Raw genomic sequence first — 23,091 nt, 5'->3', positions numbered from 1 at the left:
ATATGCTAAAGCTGATGGTAATGAGTGAATGTGAGTGTGTGTGAGTGTGTGTGAGTGGAGAGACATGCTAAAGTTGATGGTCATTGGGCTGAAGGCATGGATCTGCCTACACAGAGGCGAGTCTGGAGCCGGCAAAACCGAGAGCACGAAGAAAGTGATCATGTACTTCGCCCACGTGGCCGCCAGCCAGTACCAACGAGACCATTCAGTAGTGCGAGTAAGTCCTGGGCCCTGCCATTGGTCACGTGTCACGTGACTAGTGCGCAGTGCAACGTCACTGTGGTTACATGCTGTCATGCTCTGTCTCGCAGGTCGCTGCCACTGTCGTCCGCATGCCGTCACGTGACCAGCCTTTTGGTGCGATGGCCGCTCGTGTCCGATGAAACAGTCAAGTTGAGAAGCGAGATTAATATTTTTGTCAAATGAAAAAGGTCTGCGTTCACTTTCCGAGCAAACTGAAACATGAAAATTTAAACGGCTTCTAAACATTTCTGATTCAATGAGACACGAGGGCCATCAGCATCAACATGGGGGACAAATATCAGGGAAGACAGTCTATTTTTAGCCATAACCGGAACTTATGATTCTTCCAACAGTGGGGAGTCTGGAGCCGGTAAGACTGAGAACACGAAAAAGGTTATCCAGTACTTTGCAGCCGTCGCTGCCTCGCAAGCGAAAAAAGAGGAGGAACCTGATCCCACCAAGAAGAAGGTAGACAGTGTGATCCCTTAGACCCTTGCGTGGAACCACCCCTTCCTTCTGGATCCTGGCATGATCGAGTTTTCTCCCCTTTTGAGCGTGATCCTGCTAATCGAAGTTTTAGTTGGACGGCACAGGAGCCGCCACCATCTTAGTTGAACAACTTTTATTTCAGATGATTTTCTACCAGCAACTTCTTCAAGTCTAGTTCCTTCCTGTGTGTACCTTCCCTGTAGATGACATAATCATGAAGAGAAATCACAATTTTTAACATGGAACCTAGCATCTCGGTCGAACTTTATGTTCGGCTACATTTTGAAACACATCTTGTTACCTTCTAGATGACACCTCTACCTGTCACCTCGATAATTAATCTAACCACCTCCAGTGTTCTTGCTCACTTGAGTGACACCTACCGTTTTCCCCCCTTTGTATTTTCCTCCAGACACACCTGAGAATGAATAAACCTTCCAACAGGTCTTAACTCACCAAACTTTCTTCCCTTTGTTCCTCAACATTTGTTTTCAGTTTCCATGAAAAAAGAAGCAAAGAGTTTCTAACATAACCCTTACTCTGAGTGGCTAATCCCAAACCATAAGCCAGTAGATGGAGTGTTTTCCTCCCTTTGTCTACCGACAGAAAGAATTCAGAAAGTGCATTGGCAAGTACCACTGACGATGTCATCAATGCAGTCGTTGCACGATCTTCGTGTGAATAGTCCACCTGCATGTTTCCACTTTGGTTTGAGAGGCATGAGTTATTGATACATTTGGTTTTATCATGTTTGGCATTTTTTCTTTCTTAATCAATGTTTCTCTCAGCAGACAGTTGGTGATAATGTAAGGTAACATTATTTTTGTCATATATTTCTGCTTATTGCTGTAGTTGTGATGGATAATATATATATATATTTCGAGAAAATACACCACCTTTACTTAGTATGTAAACAACATACTTTGCTTGCTATTATTTATAATAAGATTTTTATATATTGGTTGGGATTAAGAACGAAAATATGGCTTCGAGCTTGTTTATTTAGTTTGGTAATTTAAACAGTTGTGACTTTGACGATTTTATTTATGTGATATGTTATCATGTTATTTGTTATTCAATAATTGTTATTCTCTTTTTTCCTCACTTTACCCTATCTTTCTTTGCCTTTCCTTTTCTTTCTTTCTAAATGATACCGTCATCCTTCCATTCATCCAAACTATCCACCCGAAACCAAACCAATCCCCACCCGAACCCACGAAACCCCGACTCGTACAAACCCACAGGGGGGCACCCTGGAGGACCAGATCGTGCAGGCCAACCCAGTACTGGAAGCCTATGGTAATGCCAAGACTACCCGTAATAACAACTCGTCCAGATTTGTGAGTATACAGCCCAGCGGAACACCCGAAGGCTGGTACCTCGAATGATTTGAATCCGACCCGTCGAACCAGCCAAACCACCTAACATCCTCTGACAACAGTGTTCGCAGCCTACAGTTGTCCTCCACTTCAGTTTCCCCCAAACTCCTCCACTTCCACTGTCATCAATGTTAGCCATATCCTTGAAGAACAAACACCTATACTCACCCGTAATAGCCAGCCCCAAGTCACCGATAATCTCTTGTCCTTATGTGGAGTTCCTGTTGACTCGTTTCAGAACCACCATAATCAACTAATCAACTTCCCAAGAGAACCAACAATGTTGTCCACCAGAAACTCACAACCAGACAATAATTTACAACCTCAAATCCAATCCTCCTACCAACATGTCGTTCCCTCCCACGAAGCCTCGTGCTTCCCCTTCTCCCTGCTCATAACCTGAAATCCATTGGTTCCTTCTGTTCTCCCACATACAAAGGTCGTCCGACAAGACTAATACAAGCAAGTTTCCTCCACAGTTCTTCACTGTCTTCTGGACTTATTCATCCTTCTCTGTGTGTCCCTCCTGATGTTTATCCTTGTGTGTTTTTATTCCTTCTTGCACCCATCAGACCGGCTCCCTGGAAGACCAAATCATTCAAGCTAATCCTGTACTGGAAGCCTATGGTAACGCTAAGACCACCCGTAATAACAACTCTTCCAGATTCGTGAGTATAGAGCCGGATGGAGTCTTCACCACTGCCTAACCTCCCATGACTCAGTAGACCTACCCCGGGTTTCCTGCCAATTCACAATAATATAGTCTTGCCCACCATTGCCTGACCTCCCAGTGACTCAGTAGACCTACCCCGGAGTTCCCACATATTCACAACCACCGACTCTACGTATCAAGAAATGGTTCTTCATTACTTCCGCAGTAACAACTTCCCAAACCTTCACTTCTCTAACGCCTACCCCTTCTACCCGTTGACAAAGTCTACCCTGGAGAGTTCCAACCTCGTCGTGTCTTCCTGAGTGATTTCCTCCTCCCCTACAACCGAAAACCATTCCTCCGGACTGGAAGTTCAACGACTTCCACAACCATCCTGTGTGCTCCTGAAAGATTCCGAGATTTCCCTGCGTTCCCTCTTTAACAAATTTTCTGTACCATCAGATTTTAACATTCAACTCTCTTCCCTTGTTTTCAGTATTGACTACCTAACACCCAGGAATTCTACCTTAGACCTCCGATCATCGTTTTCCATTTCCTCTTACCTAGCAAACCCCATTTTCTTCCTGCCGTTACTCATGATGTATTTTCTGACCCTAGCTCCTCTTCCTAGGTTGTTTTATTCCTCCACCAGAGACATTCCGGTTCCTATTGACCCTGTTCCTGACTTCCTTCCCTCCCAAAAATTGTAACCTTTCTTTCTTTTTCCACACACCTTTCACACCTTCCAATTTCTTAGTTCAGTCGTTTTTTGGGGACTAACTATCACTGTCTCTCGAACGCTTCTAGGAAACTTCAGATATAAATTCCGGTAACATGGCGACAGTCCAGGGCTTGTTGATATTTCCTGTCTATGAGACAAACCTCTGTCAATAATGAAAGTAGAATTGTATCCGAACATCTAGAAGCGTTCAGAGGATATGCCCGTCCAGTTACGGCAGCCAAGTGGGACCCTGGGTAGCGACATACCCCTTTATTTACTCACGTGTTTCCCAACCTTTCTTTCCTTGTGTGCACCAACCGCCATCTCCAACGTCATCGTTGGACTTACCTCCCTGCGTGTGATGTCACCCGACCTTGAACCCTGCAGGGAAACCTTGAAGATCAAATTATTCAGGCCAACCCTGTGCTGGAGGCCTTTGGTAATGCCAAGACCATCCGAAATAACAACTCCTCTAGATTCGTAAGTATATCAGCTCAGGAAGGAATAGCAAAAATGAGTCTACATTGAAAATACCAGCGCACAATGTTTTTATAATAAAATTAACATAAAACTTTGTTTATAATATTATTTTCATTCACTCTACAAGTGTGAAATTCACTGAGACTACTTTCTGCCAAAGATTATCGATGAAGGAGATATAGCATTGATCAGTCATCAACAGAAAGAAAAGTTTAAAAGTAATGGACGGTTATGAGTGCAAAGGTCGGAACCTGACGACAAAAAAAGCTGAGTTACGAGGATCAACGGTAAAGTGTTTCCCCCCAAGTGTGAACCCTTGCCCCATTTGGTTATTCAACCTTCTACCTATCCAGTAACCTACCCATAATCATCATACCTCCAGTATTCCCTTTATATCTCTTTTCCCGTCTCCCCTTTGAAGAACCTTTACCTACCTGACAGCAGAGAGAACAAACATTGATACAGTGTTCCCACCCCAATAGTTTATCCTACCTTTTTGCACTTGTATTAAAATACTAATATCCAGTATCCCAACCTTCAAAATGTTGCGTGAATTGTAAGAAGATGAAGATACATACGCTGTGTTTTAAAATGATTTTTTTTATAAGACTGTTAAATTTACAAAACAAAGAAAGCTAGTAGCACATATTGTAGTCTGACAGTTGTGTCCATGATGCTCAAAAAATAAAAATAAAAACCTCAGCAGAGCTGTCTCCTGAATGAATCCAAGGTCTCAGGCAAGTATTTGTGAACAGAATATTGATCAAAGATTGTTTATTGAGGTAAATTAATCACCTGTACTATTCTTCTACAGAATGTCTAGATGAAGATAAATGTGATTGAACTTACCAAGTCAGACGGATTTTTGTTTAACTTAAATAAAAAAAGGCGAAAAAATAATGAGATCTAGTTGACAGGTGTGTTCAATATAGTGAAATTGTTTTAGGAGAACATGTGTGAGATGTATCATCACAGAAGTTTATTCTGGTAAGATGCTGACTAGACTAGTGCTAATGAGATATTGTGGTCTGCAGGGTAAGTTCATCCGAATCCACTTCGGAACACAGGGCAAGATCGCCGGAGCTGACATCGAGTTTTGTAAGTAATGCTTTTGAGTGAGGTGTTTGAAACAATATAGTCTCATCTTGACTAAACGGTTTTAATGACAAGTGTTGGGATATATGTAGTCTTCACCATTCATAAGACTGACGAGCTCTGAGCTCTGTGTAGACAGGGTGGCCCTACAGGACTGACTAGCTCTGTGTAGACAGGGTGGCCTACAGGACTGAGTAGCTCTGTGTAGACAGGGTGGCCCTACAGGACTGACCCTCTCTATCCTGTGTGCAGACCTACTGGAGAAGTCCCGTGTGACCTTCCAGCAGCCAGCGGAGCGTAACTACCACATCTTCTACCAACTGACCTCCAACGCTCTTCCACAACACACGGTACGTGTTTCAACGGCTAACAGTTGAAAATAAGACTCACTTTACACAGTCCCGACTTCTCTTCTTACTCAAGGACAATCTTTATAAAGTAGTTTTGCGTTTATAAAGCACATTTTCTCTTGAGTTTGAGTTTGTTGCCTATATTGGGGTTGTTGCTGTTGCAGATAAATTGTTGATCAGCCCGGATGCTGGCCTGTACTCCTTCATCAACCAAGGCTGTCTGGTCGTAGATGGTATCGACGATGTGGAGGAAATGAACGTCACCGATGTAAGTAGTTCAGTGCATGACATCAGAGTGCCAAAAATAAACATGATGACAGTGTGACATCTGTGTGAGAGAAGGTTGTATCCTACTCACTGAAAGAGGAAGAATAAGTGTTCATGTGTGTGTGTGAGTGAGAGAATGAAAGACACAGCTACGCCAAATGTAGTTCAAATGTCACGATGTTAGTAAAGTACCACGTGACCACGACTACCATGTACACTGATGTAACCAAACGTGACGTCACCAGAGTGCCTTCGACATCTTGGGCTTCACAAGCGACGAGAAGCTGAGCATGTACAAGTGCACCGCCGCCATCATGCATTTCGGAGAGATGAAGTTCAAGCAGCGACCCAGGGAGGAGCAGGCTGAAGCCGACGGCACCGCTGGTGAGTTCCTCCTTCTCGGTCTTTGTAACGGAAAGTTCTTGTGTCTCGTCTGAATCCAGTTTCCATAGTCTTGGTTAGGTGCTGACCTCAATATGTCTGCGCCCTCCATTTTCAGAGGCCGAGAAGGTGGCTTTCCTACTTGGCATCAACGCTGGCGACCTGCTGAAGGGTCTGCTCAAGCCCAAGATCAAGGTCGGCAATGAATACGTGACTCAAGGACGCAACAAAGATCAGGTGAGCTGAGGTCACAGCCTTGACCTGACCTGTATGGTGTCAGCCGTTACAACCTATGATTTAAATCAAAGGATCTGACATGAAGACACAAACACAGATATGCTCAAACCTGCACTTACGCTTACACAGACACGCATGCATATGATATAAACCTATTCACTTCTAAAATAATATTGAGAAAAATACTATCCGACGATTTTCTGTGAAATATATAGTTTCGAGCTGCCCTGTCAGATTATTTTACTACTGAACTGTCGGTGGGCTGCTTGTTGTTGTCATCGTTGCTGTCGTTCCTGCATCACTGACATGAGGGTGGCGGTTGTGTGCAGGTGGTGTACTCTGTGGCCGCTCTGGCGAAGTCACTGTACAACCGCATGTTTGAGTGGCTGGTCAAGCGTGTCAACAAGACCCTGGACACCAAGAACAAGCGTCAGTTCTTCATCGGTGTGCTGGACATCGCCGGTTTCGAGATCTTCGATGTGAGTGGTACCCTCCCTTGAGTAGCACATTGCACTCCTTAGTTACTCACGATGAGTCCTACAGTCAACTCATAATTTAGTCAAATCATACCGAAACCCATACTTTTCCATTATTTTTAAAAATATCTATATACTTGTCAAAAGAAATAAGGTAGGCCCTTAAAGATGCTGTTGCAAACCACCGTATCATTTTCCTGTCTTTGGTTTCCTAAAATGTTCTGCTTTGTTCAGGATCTGTCACTGTTACTCATCCTGGTCTTTCGTTTTTTGTACAGTACAACAGCTTTGAGCAGCTGTGCATCAACTACACCAACGAGCGACTGCAGCAGTTCTTCAATCACCACATGTTCATCCTGGAACAGGAGGAATACAAGAAGGAAAACATCGACTGGGAGTTCATCGACTTCGGTATGGACTTGCAGGCCTGCATCGATCTTATTGAGAAGGTGAATATTGTCTCCTTGCCACGTCACTTCCTGCTCGTGGGGCGACCATGTGATATTCTTTAGAATAACATATAATAGTATTAAGAATTGTGTCTACGGACTTTCTCTTAGCTTGGTGATTCAAAGACATTAGTACTTGGTGTACAGATCGATGAGTGTTACATTGTTGATTCACAGACTATTTTCACACTACATCGGTATCCAAGTTGGTCATCAAGAGCAAAAAGAGTTCTGCACATGCCAATAACTATTTTCGTGTTTACAGCCTATGGGTATCCTCTCCATCCTTGAAGAAGAGTGCATGTTCCCCAAAGCTACAGACAAGTCTTTCCTGGACAAGCTGATGGACAACCACATGGGCAAGTCTCCCAACTTCGGCAAAGCCGGAAAGCCCAAGAAGGCCGGTCAAGTACAAGCTCACTTTGAGCTCCATCACTATGCTGGCAGTGTAAGTAATGATTCCTACAAACGACACTTCCCAGATGATACCAAACAACACGTGACATGGTAACCATGGACACGGATGTCCGACAGCGTGGGACATGACGATAGCGATAGCAAAGAACACTGTTTTAGAACATTGTGATACAGATGGACAGCTTACCATCGTGTAACAGTAGACACGACAGTTGACAGCTTACAAGGGAAAATGTGAGACAAAGCTTCTGTAGCCGAGCATGTCCATGATGGTGTTCATCAGGTGCCATACAACATCACTGGGTGGCTGGAGAAGAACAAGGATCCCCTCAACGAGACTGTGGTCGAGCTGCTGACTCACTCCAAGGAGGCCCTGGTGCAGACACTGTTCGTCTCTCCTGATGCCCAAGGTATGGACAATGCATGCTGGAGCTTGAGAAAAGTACAGACTTTTATACAATGGCATATAACAGAGCTGCGACTATCTTTTGAAAATGACTGACATACAGACAGACAGTTTCAATGTTTTTTTTTACATGTAACCTAAGCTAAAAATTATATAATTTTGTAAGAGTGAATCAGCTGTTCTATTTATATAATTTAACATCTGTTACTGTGTGCGTTTTCATGTTTTCTTTGTTGTTCTCTTTTATTTAGATTGTCCATATTGTTCTGAAGAACTAAGAATGCTATCCTCTTGTTATGCCTTTTTTTATTTTTTCTTTTACTTGTTGCAGAAATCTTTTATTAGAAACACATTAGCTCTTAAAGCCATTAAATGTGATCCTCTACTTGTTATATACTTCACGGTGTGTCGACATGCCAGGACTGCTTGTTAGGGTGCTGCCATCCTATCAACTATCTGCCTCATAAAATATATTTGTATATTAAATGAAATGCAAGACTTCAATCTTTCAAACATCAAGTATAAGCGTTATAGAAATACTAATTATATAAAAATGTTTACGATTTAACATTCCTCGTCTTAGAGGCATGTTATAATGCGCGGAAAGTTTGGTACTGAACTTGATTTTATTTTACATTTGAAAAAGCTTTCTGTATACCATTCAAGCTTTCGTGGTTAAAAGCATACGAAGAAGGAGGAGAGAGAGAGAAAGAGGCAGTTGGTAAAGGTCCTCATTTGGCTCGATCACTGCGCTAATGATTTAAGGATTTAGGACCAAAAAATTGTTATTTTTCAAGATGATTTAAAATTCCGCAGAAGACAGCACAGATAGCTAGGGAAAGGGAAACTAACTTGTCTGTTCTCTCATGCAGACCCGACAACCAAGAAGAGGCAGAAAGCTGGCAGTTTTATGACAGTTTCATATGTACATAGGGTAGGCTATGTTTCTCGTCTACAGTCTGGCAGGCTACAAGGTGCACGGACTCGACATTCCAGCCAACATCTGATGATGCACCTTGAAGGCTGCTGTAGTCGTTGTTGAAATGGGTTTCATGTTCCCACGTGACTCCACCCCATGATAATTTATTTATAACAGCGACATGGCAACATAGCAAGAAAAAGTCTTTGCATAAAGGACATGCAATATTTGCATGGATCCCTCCAGAAACCCGGCCATCACGTGGGAACATGGCGCTCTTATGACGTCACATGGTGGTGTTCGGGGAGTAAAGAAGGGGAAACGAGTTGCACGAGCAAATCGTTTCTCTGGAGTCAGCTCCCCTGACACTTTTACCCGGTAACGCCGGGGTGCTCCTCGATGACAGCAATCTAATCTTGTTATCTTTATTCCACCCCATTTAGAGGGTGGCGCACCTGCCAAAAAGAAGAAGTCCACCGCTTTCCAGACAATTTCCTCCACACACAAGGTATACTTGCATGTTCCCCCGGAAACCTCAAGACCACCGGAGTTGATGTGTGGCGTGGACCCTCCCCGGTTTTAACCCTGGTCACCCTCCAAAGACCTCACAATCCATCACCCTTTATTCTACCGACTGCAGAGTTTGAATTTCCTCCACCTCCCCACCCTTATCCTCCCAGCATGAACTTTGAACTTGTTAATCGTAAGTAAAGCGCTGTGTTTTCATGTCACAGCCTTCTTTGGTGACAGTTTTTTTTCTTGATCCAATTCACACTGTGTTCCTCCGCGACAACCCTGTCGTCCCTGCACCACGGTTGACAACCTTCCACCCTTGTACTAGTTTTTCTTTCTTGTTCTTGGAGTGCAAAGTCACAACAGGTTCTTAACTTCCGTAGGTTCATGAACTATTGTTCCTAGTCTGTTTGGAATCATGCTGACCTCGACAGCAATCCGAAGTTTGTTCACCCATACCTTCTTGTGTTCTTAGATATTTTTTCCACTCTCTTCACCCTTTTCCTACGGAAACCCGTAACATTTTACTCAGACAAATTTTGCGTACTGTGAATGCGATATTCGTTTTAGTTTCTCATCAAATTCAAGAGCATAACTGTTTAAAAAATTTGTATAAAATTCAAGTGCTGAAGGAATAAAACTAACATTTTGCGAAGAAAGATGTGTCTTTTGACTAAAGTAAGAATTCTTTAATGACATTTATATAAATCATTTAACGAAGAAATAAAATTTGTGATGTCTGTATTTTTTAGCTCTTGAATTTGGTAAAATACAAGAAAAAATTCTAGAAGTGATGTTTTAACGTGTAGCTGCGTTGACAGAACACCACATTAGGCTAAAAGGACTTGCTCTTCCATATTTCCCCTTTTTCTTTCCTTTCACCGCTTCTTGCAGTCCCCAGATGGTCCTGACCAAGCACGGTCGCCAATGGAAACCGCACTTTCCCTGCTGAGTGTTCCACGACCCTCCCTCCCAGTCTAAAACAGTAACGTAGATAGCCCCTGTTATGTGACACAACCCTTGCACGATCCCCTCTGACAACATATTCAATAGTTTAACCACTGAATTAATAAGTTGACAAACCCTCTTTACCTAGTAGTCAAACACAACATGTTGTCCACAATGCATTGCGAGTGGTTCTCTCCATCTTAAGGCCAAAGTCTGTCCTGCAGGCTGAATGGTGGGGAAAAGAAGATAACACAAAATTTATAATTTTGTCGAAGCGAAAACAAAGATTCATTGTTTGTAATGAAAATGTAAAAGGATGTGGGAGTGGGGACAATTGATCTTTTATCCGATATCAGAAACTAAAGGTTTTTACGGTGATATAAATGTAACAGAAAAGCGGAAGGTTAGAACATGTTTGAGGAATTTTATGTGTTTTAGTTTAATTAAACAATTACATGATCAGTTAAAACTTTAATATATTTGTCTACATAAAGTCCAACTAGCATGTAGCCACCGACTTTGGCTTGTTGCTGCGAATAAGCTATTGTAAAGGTGTAAATATTTTGTGGAAGACGTGGACAGCCACAGATGGTGAGTAATGTATGATGTGTTCACTTGGATCCTTTCCATACAACAGGAGTCTCTGAACAAGCTGATGAAGAACTTGTACAGCACCCATCCCCACTTCGTGCGTTGCATCATCCCCAACGAGAACAAACAGCCTGGTAAGTACTTTTCCATATAACATAGAAACTGATCTTCCTTAATAAAGAGTTTGACAGGTAGTCATAGTTACCTTAGTATTCACGGACTGGAGAGTTTGATACAGTATTAAAATATTTGAATTCAATAATATTTGTGTATTCTTAGCAAACGTGCTCATGCTTCGAGAACAGGTTCTGCAGAAAATTACAGAAATTACGAAAAGATCCGAAATCGTATACTGTTCTAGAATTCTTGAGCCATATTTTCTTTATGTGGTGTATTGTGGTTTGCGATGTTCATCTCCGCTGACATTGTGTTTTCCTACCTTCAGGTGAAATCGATTCTCACCTGGTGCTGCACCAGCTGCAATGTAACGGTGTGCTTGAGGGCATCCGTATCTGCCGCAAGGGCTTCCCCAACAGAATCATCTACTCTGAGTTCAAACAGAGGTCAGTGCACCAGTTATCCCTCCAAGTCTGTTCAGTAGTTAATATTGTTCAATATTTAACAATTATTGTTAACAAAGAGAAAAATACTTTCTGGAAATAAGACATTTCCATCACAAATAGTGACACGCATTCATAGATGTGTAAATACATTATACAGTTTAATGTGTCAAAAAAATCCTCAACTTTTGTGGTAATCTTTCTCTACACAAAATGTTTCATTTTTTTATTGTTTTAGTTTATGTGATAAGATTCCATAACGAAACGAGTCAAACGAGGGAATCTCCCGCAACTTAATGGACAGAGGAAAATTACAATTAAAAGACTAAAATGTCAATCATTTATAATGGTGACTACTTGTCTTAACATCAGTACAATGTAGAGATGTTCTTTGTACAGATACTCCATCCTGGCTCCCAACGCCATCCCTCAGGGCTTCGTGGATGGCCGACAGGTGACGGACAAGATCCTGACGGCCCTGCAGCTGGACACCGCCGAGTACCGCCTGGGTACCACCAAGGTCTTCTTCAAGGCCGGTGTGCTGGGTATGCTGGAGGACATGCGTGACGAGCGTCTGTCCAAGATCATCTCCATGTTCCAGGCCCACATCCGTGGCTACCTCATGCGCAAGGCCTACAAGAAACTGCAGGACCAGAGGTAAGTGGCAGGGTTAGGGACTCAGTCCTCCGACCTTCTGAACAGTAAGACTACCGGTGTGTGAGGTCTGAGGTGTGACGGATTCTTGATGCAGTTTGAATTGTTCGGACAAAGGCATAAGTGATTTCGCTTTGTTTTATAATACACTTCCAGCGAGGAAGGGTGGCAAAGCAATTTTTTTTTTTAAAGGAGGAATCAGACAGTGTTTTAGTAACACTAGTAATAGATGCAACTAGAGGAAGCGATGTGAAGACACGTTTTACAAATGTCCCGTAACACTCCTATTGTGCACTACTTTAGCTTTCCGACCACAAGAATTGCATGTTTTCTTCCATTGTATCGTTAAATTTCACAATCCAACTTGAATCTTACTTTGTCCACAGAGTGGGACTGTCCGTGATCCAACGCAACATCCGCAAATGGTTGGCACTCAGGAACTGGCTGTGGTGGAAGCTGTACTGCAAGGTGAGCAATTAATCAACATTTATACTTTAATACCTTAAGTCTATAAGTTTTTATTCTTCTTCTTTTTTTTAAATCTTATATGTTAGTTACCTTCTTTTTTGTTTATTAATAATATCCTCGACCTTTACGCTTTTTCTGAAAGTAAAGTTTAACAAAATGTAGCCGGGGATTTTATTTAGTCCTTAGACTTGTATGCATGATATCTACATGTACAGGTAAAGCCACTGCTGAACATCGCTCGTGCTGAGGACGAGATGAAGAAGAAGGAAGAGGAGCTGGAGAAGACTAAGACCGAGCTGGAGAAGACGGAGAAGCTGCGCAAGGAGCTGGAGGAGCAGAATGTCACCCTGCTGCAGGCCAAGAACGACCTGTACCTGCAGCTGCAGGCTGAACAGGTAGGAGCTGCCTCCTCTCCTGTCTTCATTTTCATTCATAAGGATTTGATTTATTAACATGATGGAGATAATGCCTCAAGTCATTCTTCTCCAGGAATAACAAATTATTTATTTTAAAATATTTGGACAAATTAACTTGATTATTTACAAAAAGTTGATTGATCTTCATAAAACTTGATGCTTGTTTTTAAAAGAGATTTCTGTCCCCAGGACAACCTCGCCGATGCCGAGGAGCGCATCGAGAAGCTGGTGACACAGAAGGCCGACTACGAGCAGCAGCTGAAGGAACTGGAGGAGCGTCTGTTGGACCAGGAGGATGAGGCTGGCGAGATGGGCGAGAAGAACAAGAAGCTTCAGGAAGAGGTTAAGGAACTCAAAGCAGACGTCGAAGAGCTTGAGAACAACCTGGCCAAGGTAAGATATTCTCTTCTTTGTTGTGCCATAATGTCCTTTAAAGAAAAGTACGTTAATCTTTTTGTCTAATAATCGTTTTATTTAGAATAAGTATAAGTGATCAATATTTTAGTTTATTGTGGCTCAGCGAGTCGATTTTAGATAAATATTTGAGTGAAGTAGCTATCGTCGATGGATCAGTGACTTATCAGTCCTTCAGATTTATGTTTTGATATTAAGGCCTAAGTACAAGTAAAGCTTCAAGTAAAATAAGCCACAACATTTTGTTGTTCCTTTCTGCAGGCAGAGCAGGAGAAGCAGACTAAGGACAACCAAATCAAGACTCTGCAGGACGAGATGGCTCAACAGGATGAACAGATCGCCAAGTTGAACAAAGAGAAGAAGGCCATGGAGGAGCTGCAGAAGAAGACCCTGGAAGATCTGCAGGCCGAGGAGGACAAGGTCAACCACCTGACCAAGCTAAAGACCAAACTGGAACAGACCCTTGACGAGGTGAGCAAGCATATACATTTCACTTCAAATTAACTCCCCTTGATTGTGATTTTAATAAACCTGAACCATCCCTTTCCATCTGAAGCAAGATGCTCTCGGCCTGTCCGAGTGCAGAGAGAGAGAGAGAGAGAAAGAGATAAAGAGAGAGTTACATGTTTTAAATGCGTGTGAGTATCGTAAGAAAAACACAAAAGTTTTGATGTTTACAAAACTCATCGCCTGCTGTGTGTACTCACCAGCTGGAGGACAACTTGGAACGAGAGAAGAAGGTGCGTGGTGATGTGGAGAAAGCCAAACGTAAGCTGGAGCAGGACCTGAAGGCCACACAGCAGAACGTGGAGGAACTCGAGCGCGTGAAGCGCGAGCTGGAGGAGAATGTCAGGAGGTAGGTACCCGTATGATGTCACTTCCGGCTCTGACTTTCAATTTGTGCAAGGTCTGCCCGTAATCCATATCCCTTGCTTTTTTGCTGGACAGGACATGCTTTTAATGTCCTTCGTCAATGTTCGCTCATGTCTTCAAAACCGAGATAGTAAGAAAATATTCATTGTGTCATTGTTGGAATATTTATTCCCGATTATTTTCGACCAAGTGTAGCTGTGTTTGCAAAGTCGACAGGAAATGTGTAATGAATATGGGATAGATAAGAATGTTGGACTGGTGCCATCCTGATGGCTGACGGCTTTTCCCTGTGGTCTTGCAGGAAAGACATGGAGATCAACGGCCTCTCCTCCAAACTGGAGGACGAGCAGAACCTCGTGGCCCAGCTGCAGAGAAAGATCAAAGAGCTGCAGGTATCGGCCGTCTGTCTGTTTATTGTCCTTCGCCTTTATCACTCGTTTTTGTCCAAGTTGTTGTTATCTCATCGCTGGTACCTCTACCGCCGACTGTCACACACTTTAATCATTTTCTCGCAGAGACAAAACTGTTTGTGTTGTCTGTTTTTTGTTTGTCTCATCATGGATCTCTAACCTACCAAGATCCGTTTCCAAACGTCTCATTCCTCATCCTGTTTGTATTCCTAAGGTTGGCTCCTTTATTCCCCTCTTAAAACCGTTGCATGTTTTCTTGAACTTTCCATGATTTACCATTTGACCCGATGTGTAACAATCAGACCAACAATTACTTACCACCTGTAAGTGCCACTACTCATGCTCTTTGGAGTCCTCACCGTCTGTGCTTCGAGAAACTATTTTTGCGTCCATGGCTACGAACAAAGGCAAACAAGTGGAAATTGGAAAAATCTATCTGCAATTTCCAACACCAGGTAACAGAAGTCAGAGGCAAGTAGACGAAAGTGGAGAACAAATAAAGTTTGCTGTGAAACCCGTGTGTTCCTTTTTTTGTTCTTTTCCTTAGATTGTATTCAGTCAAGTATCTACCCTTTACTTTATGTTTATTAGCACCTTTTTTTATTGTGTATTTACATGCAATCCTCATATGTAAAGTACCCGACTCATTTTTCTACCTTGTGCTCCTTGGTTTTTAGTTTGCGGGTCACGTGATACATAGAACCTTTTCTGTTGTCTTCTCTCACAAACGACAATATTACAGTTTTAGTTGAGAATGTTCCTTTGGTTTCCCTCACATAAAGTAGCATGTACTCTCTAATCCTGCCACAAATAATTTTGTGTGATTTTTAGTGATTAACACGATTACAGTTACTGAGAGTAGATGGTAAGTGAAAAGCGAAGGTATGAAATGATGTTACACATTTTGCCTCTTCTTGAAACACTTGAGCTTTGTCGGTAGGTAATTCACACATTTAATTGATATGTTTAGTGTCTTACATAATCCAATCTATTGTCTATTCTGTGTCCGAGTCGACCAGTGTCGACCACAATAGCAGTATAGTCATTGTTTTCTGACCTTTGGGTGGGAGTCCTGTATAAATGTTTTATTTGTCTTTGAGCTGACCTCGTGAGGTCATTGGTTAGCTTCTTCCTCATTAGTGCAGTTAGTTTCTCAGCCATGGTCACGTGTTTCTCGGTGCTTGAAAACCGACATCACGTTTAAATTACGTGAAAAATTGTTGAGTTGAGATTTGGAGAGATTATGAAGGGGATAGCAGAAGCTCCTTGGTCAGTCCTACAACTGATTCAGATGTGTTTCTCAGTAGACCAGTTAGAAAGTCGTAGTCAAACTCCTAACAGAATTTCTTATTTTTTAAAGTGAATCCCCTTCAAGCTGTGGTAGGAGGTAGTGTAGACGATGAGCCAGGCAAAGGAAAAAATGTTTAAAAGGCGATGGAGTCGGGTTTCGCAAGGAAACGTTTTCCATCTCAGAATGGTCTGAGCAAACCAGGTAAACAGAAGTGTAATTAGCGAGTAGGTGGAAGGTAGACTCGCAGTGAAACAGTTTTGGTGATGATTCATAAAAACAACTACCATGTTCATTCCAAAAGCCAGTATGCGGCTTTGCACTTTCAAAACAAAAATGCTATCAGCATGTTTTTTTTCTCTCTTCGATGGAGATGCAGGATGAAAAAAAACTTTCTCACACCTGCCTACATCCTCCACACGATCTCGCTGATGCCTATTTTGTAAAGCATAGGTTCCTTTCTTGGAATTCTTGTACCACCCCCTCGTTCGTGAAAAAGGGTAGACTATCCTTCTGTCGGCATTCGAGTGCTAATTCCTTAATAGTCTGGAATGTTGCCAGAGTTATCTCCTCGTATAGATGATGTCTACACAGACAGAACAGGTCTCAAGGACAGACACCTCGGCAGGAGAAAGTCAGCTCTTGTAAACATCAAATTAACTAGAAAGCATTTTTAATCCGTAAAATCTTCTGTAATGTATGATACAGTTGATTCCACAAACTTTTTGTCGGAAGGGCAGGTCGCGTGTTGCTCAGACTGTTGTTGAAAGCCTTTGTTTGTGCGGGGCACTGCCTCACCCTGTCAGACCCATTCCCTTCTCCTCCAGAGTCTGAGAGCTGGAGCTGTCTACAGAATTCTGTTGTCTAGGGAGTAGACGATGCCTGGCGTGCGAGTGAGGCGCAGATTCAACTCCGTCAACCATTTTGGCAACATGTCTGGCACGGCCCCTCTCCTTGTCTACAAGGACGACCGAGCAAGGTTCAGGTCAAGGCCCGAGCCAAACATTTTTTTCCGTGATCTGACGTCGTTAGAACCGTTAGCGGTTGCCTAGAAACGTCTTCAGCCACAGTTTTCAGCCACGGCCGCAGTTTCTATATATAATAACATGGAGCTACCTTAGCTGCGTATAAATTGATGCGAGGAAAGCGAACTTTTTCCAAACGTGTAGCGGAAAATAGTGTTTTTACCTCATTCGGGTACCTAGACACGTGGCGGAATTTGCTGAGGTGGGCAACGGGGTGAGAAAGCAAAACACAAGGAATTCTTGGCTGCCTTTGTCATTTTGCAAGTCGGCTTTGTCACGCGCCTATTTATCGTTTCTGGAATAGTCTACAGGCTTTGTTCCTCTCAGTTCTGTCCGCGCATGCACAGAGCCAAGGCAGTCGCTGATGGTATCGTTGAACCGACAACATTCTCTTTTCTGGGAGCATTTCGTAATTCTTCTATTATAGACGATTTAGCAGTACAGTCATATCGGTGTTTCCCCTGATTCCCCCCGCCCGAAATACTCTCCCCCGCCCCCTCTCTTCTCTCACCTTGGTTGTTTGCTGCTCTCTGACCCGAAGTATTCACATGCGGAGACCTTGTTCCTGTTGTGAAACCCGATCTCCTCGGATGAGGCTAAATAAGGAAAAGAGGGTTGGGGCCGACGTACCACGTGGTACCTGTGCGCGTGCGGGGAAGTGAAAGCGCGTGGCGCAGTTATCAGCGACCCTCAATCGTCCCCCCTTTCCTCTACTGCTTTTCCCGACCCCTGTTGCCCCTTTCCCCCACATCTCTCCTCCCTTCCCTCTTTCCTGCAAGTCTTTGAGTACGGTATGCTTCCTACTTCGTCTGCTATTCTTGCTGACGCTTGGAGCTCTGGACGAGTCTCCATCCTCTCTTGCTCATCCTCTTGCGATAAATGCTTTGCTGCAAGGCCTTCCTGTCTTTGAATATGTTGCGAGGGTGTAATTTATACTCCTGCGTACTCAGCATTTTGGCATGTCAGTCAAGCGCGTGCATCTCTACTTAATCTCCATTGTAACCATCCCCCTTAGTTTTTTTGTTGTCTGTCTTCAAGGAACCAAACGTTTGGCATTGTTTCAACCTTGTGCTTCTGAGTGCATGTTTTGGGGAAAAAAAGTACAAATGTACCTCTATAGGACTTCCCCATCTTCCGGAAAATGGCATCTCCCAGGTATGCTCGGGAGTACGACCTTTTACGATTTGCATATGCCAAGCTGTGGGGGCCTTTAATGGCAGGTGAGTGCAAAGCAGAGGTGCGCGCTTCCGCAGCCCCCCAGCACCCCCCATCACTCCCCATCACCCCATGAGGTGTACCTAGGAACTGCTGCACCCCCCCTCCTGCAGGTGTAGAGAGAGGAGCCGGCAGCCTGCCCGTGTTGTGGAGCGCACTCGGTGATTCACAATGCTGACGCGGCTAGCTTGAGACTTAAAAGCTGTGGAGGGGTGTCGGCCTCAACAATAACCTGACCTCCCTGCTCGCATCTTCGTAAACACTTTGGCGCAGTCTCACTCGGGCTAGGTGAGAACTAGCAAGCTGACTCCTGGGATTGACTAGCCAGCTTCTTTCGCAGCGCCTTCATTTCTTAAGCGAGGACCGTCTCCTTCCACAGATTGTGGTCTGTGTTGAAGCCTGCTTCTATCAAGGGGGTGTTGGAGGTATATGTGGCCATCTGCCAGACATCCAGCCAGTGCTCATCGCGTCTGGTGCTGATAACGCAGACAAACACAAGCATTTCGTTGTAGACCATGTCGACCGAAGAGTCACCCGTAATCGCAGCCCCGGAGGCCCCTGCTCCTGTACCCGAGCCTCAAGCACCACCTCCATCCATAGCCCAGGACATCCTGGTGACAACGATCAAAGAGCAAGTAGTGATCAAGAAGACCCAGCCGGCCACCCCGCCACCCGCAGAGCCGGCAGAAACACGACCTCGAAAGCCTAAATCACAAACCCCGACAATATCCTCGGACAAGGGTTCGGAGTACAAGTCCAACGTGCAGACGACGAAAGTGGCGACGACAAAGAAGACGAAAGCGCCTCGAGATTATGGCGACCGGCTCACCCTGGAGTCGCTGTCGCGGGAGTTTCGCGGGACTAGTCCCAGTGTCCTGGAGAACATCGCCACGCACCCTCTGCTCTTCGAACGATCGTTCGAACCTCTGCGGCGACCACACCTGAGTGCCAAGAGCAAAAAAGTGATTCGGGACACGGCAGACCTCGCCTTGTTCGCACCTGGACTCAAAAGTCTTCTCGAAGTACAGTAATTTTTCTCTTCTCCTTTTTTGCTTCTCTCCTGGTTGTTGCGACCAGTCCCGCAATCATTTCCTCTTTCCCGTTGAATGTCATCGTTGTTGTAAATATTGTAATCTGTTATTCTCTGTATTTTTATGTTTTTTTTGTAATGTTTTTTCGCTTTTTCCTCGTGTGCGATTTATTTTCTGTACAAACGCACGAATACAGATCATTTCATCGTCATAATCCACTTTTAAAAATATTTTTACGAGAAGAAAAATTTGTTTTGTTTTAATGTGCATGTTACAAAACTAGACTGCTTTGTGACAAAAGTTGACAGACGACCAGCAAGTAAAACAGCTCTAGTTCGTGATCTGTGGAGCAAATATTTAGAGGTATATCCAGAGAAGAAGGATGTATATATTTCTGTCTGAGAGAACAGAAATGTCGTGGGATGGTTTTATATCTTTCTTTTGTCTCCTGCTTTTTTTCCTTTCTGACTCTCTGAGTCTGTTTTCCTGTGACTTATCTGTAGCATTTTCGCCGAGGGTTTATTTGCCAGGAGGAGCGATAAGCCCTGAGAGAAGGCGACTTGAAGCAGCCCCCGCACGCTGCTGTGCGCTTGCCAAAGCCCACGTGCGGCACCCAAGCACGTCCACAAAGCTGCATCTGCTTTTTCTGGCTGCCGGGCGAAAAACTGCTTTGTGCCAAACTTTGTGGGGAAGAAATGGAAGCTAAAGGCAATATAATTACCTCTTCTAGTCTGCTCCATTCTTTTTGGCTTCTGCACATTCTTTTTGTAACCTACCGGCTCGACGCGTTTGGCTGTTTATAATAAAAAAATTTAAGGTCTCAGATTTCTCAGGTTTTGCTCATCCCTCGCCTGTGGTGGGACCCGACTCCCCTCTGGATGGAATGAGTCATGGCTTAAATATGCACGAGCCCCCTTCTTCAGTCGGCCGGTCTGCGTCTACTTGGCACTTACAGGGTTGAAGAGGAAGTATCCTGCAGCCAGACCTGCCTCTCTGTCCCATTCCTTCCCGGCTCGGCCTTCGAACCTCCCACGTCCACTACCTCTCCCTTCGTGGCGTTTTCCTCCTTACCTTACCCTACCTTACCTTCTTATCCCAGTTTATCCTCCTGGATCCAAGGTTCTGTGATATTGTGCCTAAACGTTTCGCCCATCTTTTGTGAACCTTTCCCGAGACTGAAGACTTTCGATACCTAAAACAAGACCGGACAGTGGACTTGTTGTAAGATTTCTGCAGTTTTGTTGAAGAATTGTTGAGGTTTACTCGAGTGACGCCATGACTAACCGTGCTTTGCAGGCTCGCATTGAGGAGCTCGAGGAGGAGCTGGAGGCTGAGCGCCAGGCCAGGGCGAAGGTAGGTTACTGTTAATTAAAGTTTTGAACATCTTCTGTTTGATTGTGTCTACACCGTTTGTAAGTCATGTACTCGCTTTTCGTCTGTCTGTCCGCCAGTAATTCGGTGAGCAAAGCTGATTAGTTAGTAAGTCAGGCAGTGACTTATTCATAGAGTGTGGGAAGAGTTTAATATACCAAACTTTATATTTAAAACTAATATGAACATAGAAAGGGTCAAACTAGCAGAACAGTACGGGTCAACGGGTCAGCCGTCTGTACCAACTACCCCCCCCCCCACACACACACAAACCTGAATACCTCTGTCTTTCTCGTACGCGTACGTGGGTGGATGTATACTAAACTTTTGTTATCTGCTAGGAATCTTTGAAACACGATAAACAATTATCGAGAACTTTGATTACATTCCTCAGATTAAGGTTAGACAATTGTAAGACTAGCAGAGACGAGTTAAGTACCTTGAATTACCCCTCTTGTAAGTGTTACACCTGTGACAAGACTGACTATGGGGTACAGCATCTAAAATTGCTGAGAATGGGATTTCTTGCCCTGGGTTCTCCATCAAGCCGTATGCACACAGCTCGTGCTCGCGCGTGCGTTCACGGCAGGTAGCGAGAGTCTGCGAGAGGTCGGTGCCTCGCCGGCGATGTTCAAGGAACATTAATCACCTGGCGGCAGCTGCTGCAGAGCCTGACGGTTTGGCGAGGGGCTAAAAATAGCAGCAGTGTGAACACAGAGCAAAAACCTGCGAAGTCTTCAGGGGCTGGAATGCTGTCAAATCACTTTGGCAGGGCCTGAGCTTTCAGTGCCTTGGCATGCTCCTCCTTTCGAAATTCCTACGAGATGCTGTATGTCGAAATAACAACGGATGATTAAAAAGTCTTCAATAGAACAATAAATAAAGAAAATACCTTCGGGTGAAATTCCAGACAGAATTAAACTAACATACACTCTTTACATTGTTTTAGAGGGATGAACACTGTCTCTACTGATCTTAAGAGTTAAAATCCTCAGAAAATGACTGAGGTTTTAACAATTGTACAGAGTAAACAAGGGACTTTTTGCCTCATTGATGTTGTCATGTTTATGTCTTCTTGTCATTCCTTCGTGCCTGAACATAGCACATTAACACTTTAGAAAAATCATTTTGTTATGTTGTAAACAAAGCATACACTGACACTTTAAAGCAAATTGCTTATAATTATGTTTTAACGGTATAGACTTTGAAAACGCGTTGACACATAACAAATAAATTGTTGTATTCTGCTAACACACATAGACACTTCAGAAAGGAATTTATTCCTGTAGGGATTCAATAACTAAACACTTAAAGTTGCATACAAAGTAATATTCTTACTTAGGGGTTACTTCATCGTGCAGGCTGCACACGAGATATTGTTAAAATCCATTAGTAATGAAGATCCAAACTGTCTTATCATCATCTTACTAATGACATACTCCATCGTGCAGGTTGAGAAACAGAGGCAGGAACTTGCACGCGAGCTTGATGAACTTAGCGAGCGTCTGGATGAAGCTGGTGGCGCCACCTCAGCTCAGGTACAGTAGTTGATGATGTGACTGTCTGTTGGTGGAATATTAGTCCACTGCAAATGTTTGTTTGTTTATTGGTTTATTTATTTGTTGGATATCTTGTTGGTTGGTTTGTCCGTTTGTTGACTTGTTTGTTAATTGGCTTTGTTTGTTTATTTAGACAGATGGTTCGTTTCTGTCTTTTTTATTGAAATAAAAACATCAAAGCAGTTTCTGAGTAGTGTGGACACACATAAGGACACGCATCCACACAGACATTAATGAAAATATACACATGGACTTCTCTCTCTCTTACACACACATATATCGCACATACATAGATGTTGTACCCGACAAGATACTACAACATCCCATGGTGTGGTGCAGGTTGAGCTGAACAAGAAGCGCGAGCAGGAGCTGCTGAAGCTGCGTCGTGACATGGAGGAGAGCGCCCTGCAGCACGAGGCTCAGATCGCCGCCCTCCGCAAGAAGCAGCAGGATGCTGCCTCCGAGATGGCGGAACAGATCGACCAGCTTGCAGAAGGTCAAGAGCAGGTGAGCTCATGGGCTTCCTTGACTTACATGAGCGTTTAATGTGGGTAGATGGGTTGAAGTAGACCGATACAGGTCCAAAGGAATAGCCAATGGACATCATTATTAGCGAGGACCATAATATCAGTATCGTCTCTTAGAATATGTGATGTGTGGTCACGTGATGCACTAAACCCATTGTGGCCGTGCAGGGTTGAGAAGGAGAAGGCACAGCTGAAGGCCGAGGTCGACGATCTGCAGGCCCAGATCCAACACGTCGGCAAGAACAAGGTACTGGCATGCGACACGTG

At 43.7% G+C, this 23,091-nt stretch overlaps 1 protein-coding gene across 1 annotated transcript in view; it reads left to right on the top strand.

Annotated features, from left to right (window-relative positions):
• The window catches only part of LOC112574048 (myosin heavy chain, striated muscle-like), a 42,861-nt gene that overhangs the window by 8,967 nt on the left and 10,803 nt on the right, over positions 1–23,091 (top strand). The window contains 26 exon segments of the mRNA XM_025254853.1: positions 597–711; positions 2,684–2,779; positions 4,999–5,062; positions 5,312–5,431; positions 5,574–5,677; positions 5,922–6,060; positions 6,176–6,294; positions 6,624–6,773; positions 7,049–7,219; positions 7,485–7,667; positions 7,920–8,046; positions 9,405–9,469; positions 11,060–11,147; positions 11,459–11,576; positions 11,973–12,230; positions 12,614–12,695; positions 12,911–13,090; positions 13,301–13,504; positions 13,787–13,996; positions 14,236–14,381; positions 14,700–14,790; positions 20,664–20,720; positions 22,190–22,276; positions 22,637–22,783; positions 22,785–22,804; positions 22,993–23,071. Coding sequence (XP_025110638.1) covers positions 597–711; positions 2,684–2,779; positions 4,999–5,062; positions 5,312–5,431; positions 5,574–5,677; positions 5,922–6,060; positions 6,176–6,294; positions 6,624–6,773; positions 7,049–7,219; positions 7,485–7,667; positions 7,920–8,046; positions 9,405–9,469; positions 11,060–11,147; positions 11,459–11,576; positions 11,973–12,230; positions 12,614–12,695; positions 12,911–13,090; positions 13,301–13,504; positions 13,787–13,996; positions 14,236–14,381; positions 14,700–14,790; positions 20,664–20,720; positions 22,190–22,276; positions 22,637–22,783; positions 22,785–22,804; positions 22,993–23,071 — 3,220 coding nt within the window.

Source organism: Pomacea canaliculata, linkage group LG1 (assembly GCF_003073045.1).
Source record: "Pomacea canaliculata isolate SZHN2017 linkage group LG1, ASM307304v1, whole genome shotgun sequence".
NCBI classification, from domain to species: Eukaryota; Metazoa; Mollusca; class Gastropoda; order Architaenioglossa; family Ampullariidae; genus Pomacea; species Pomacea canaliculata.
Note: the sequence above shows the minus strand (reverse complement) of the source record. Positions and strands in the feature narration are given on the sequence as shown.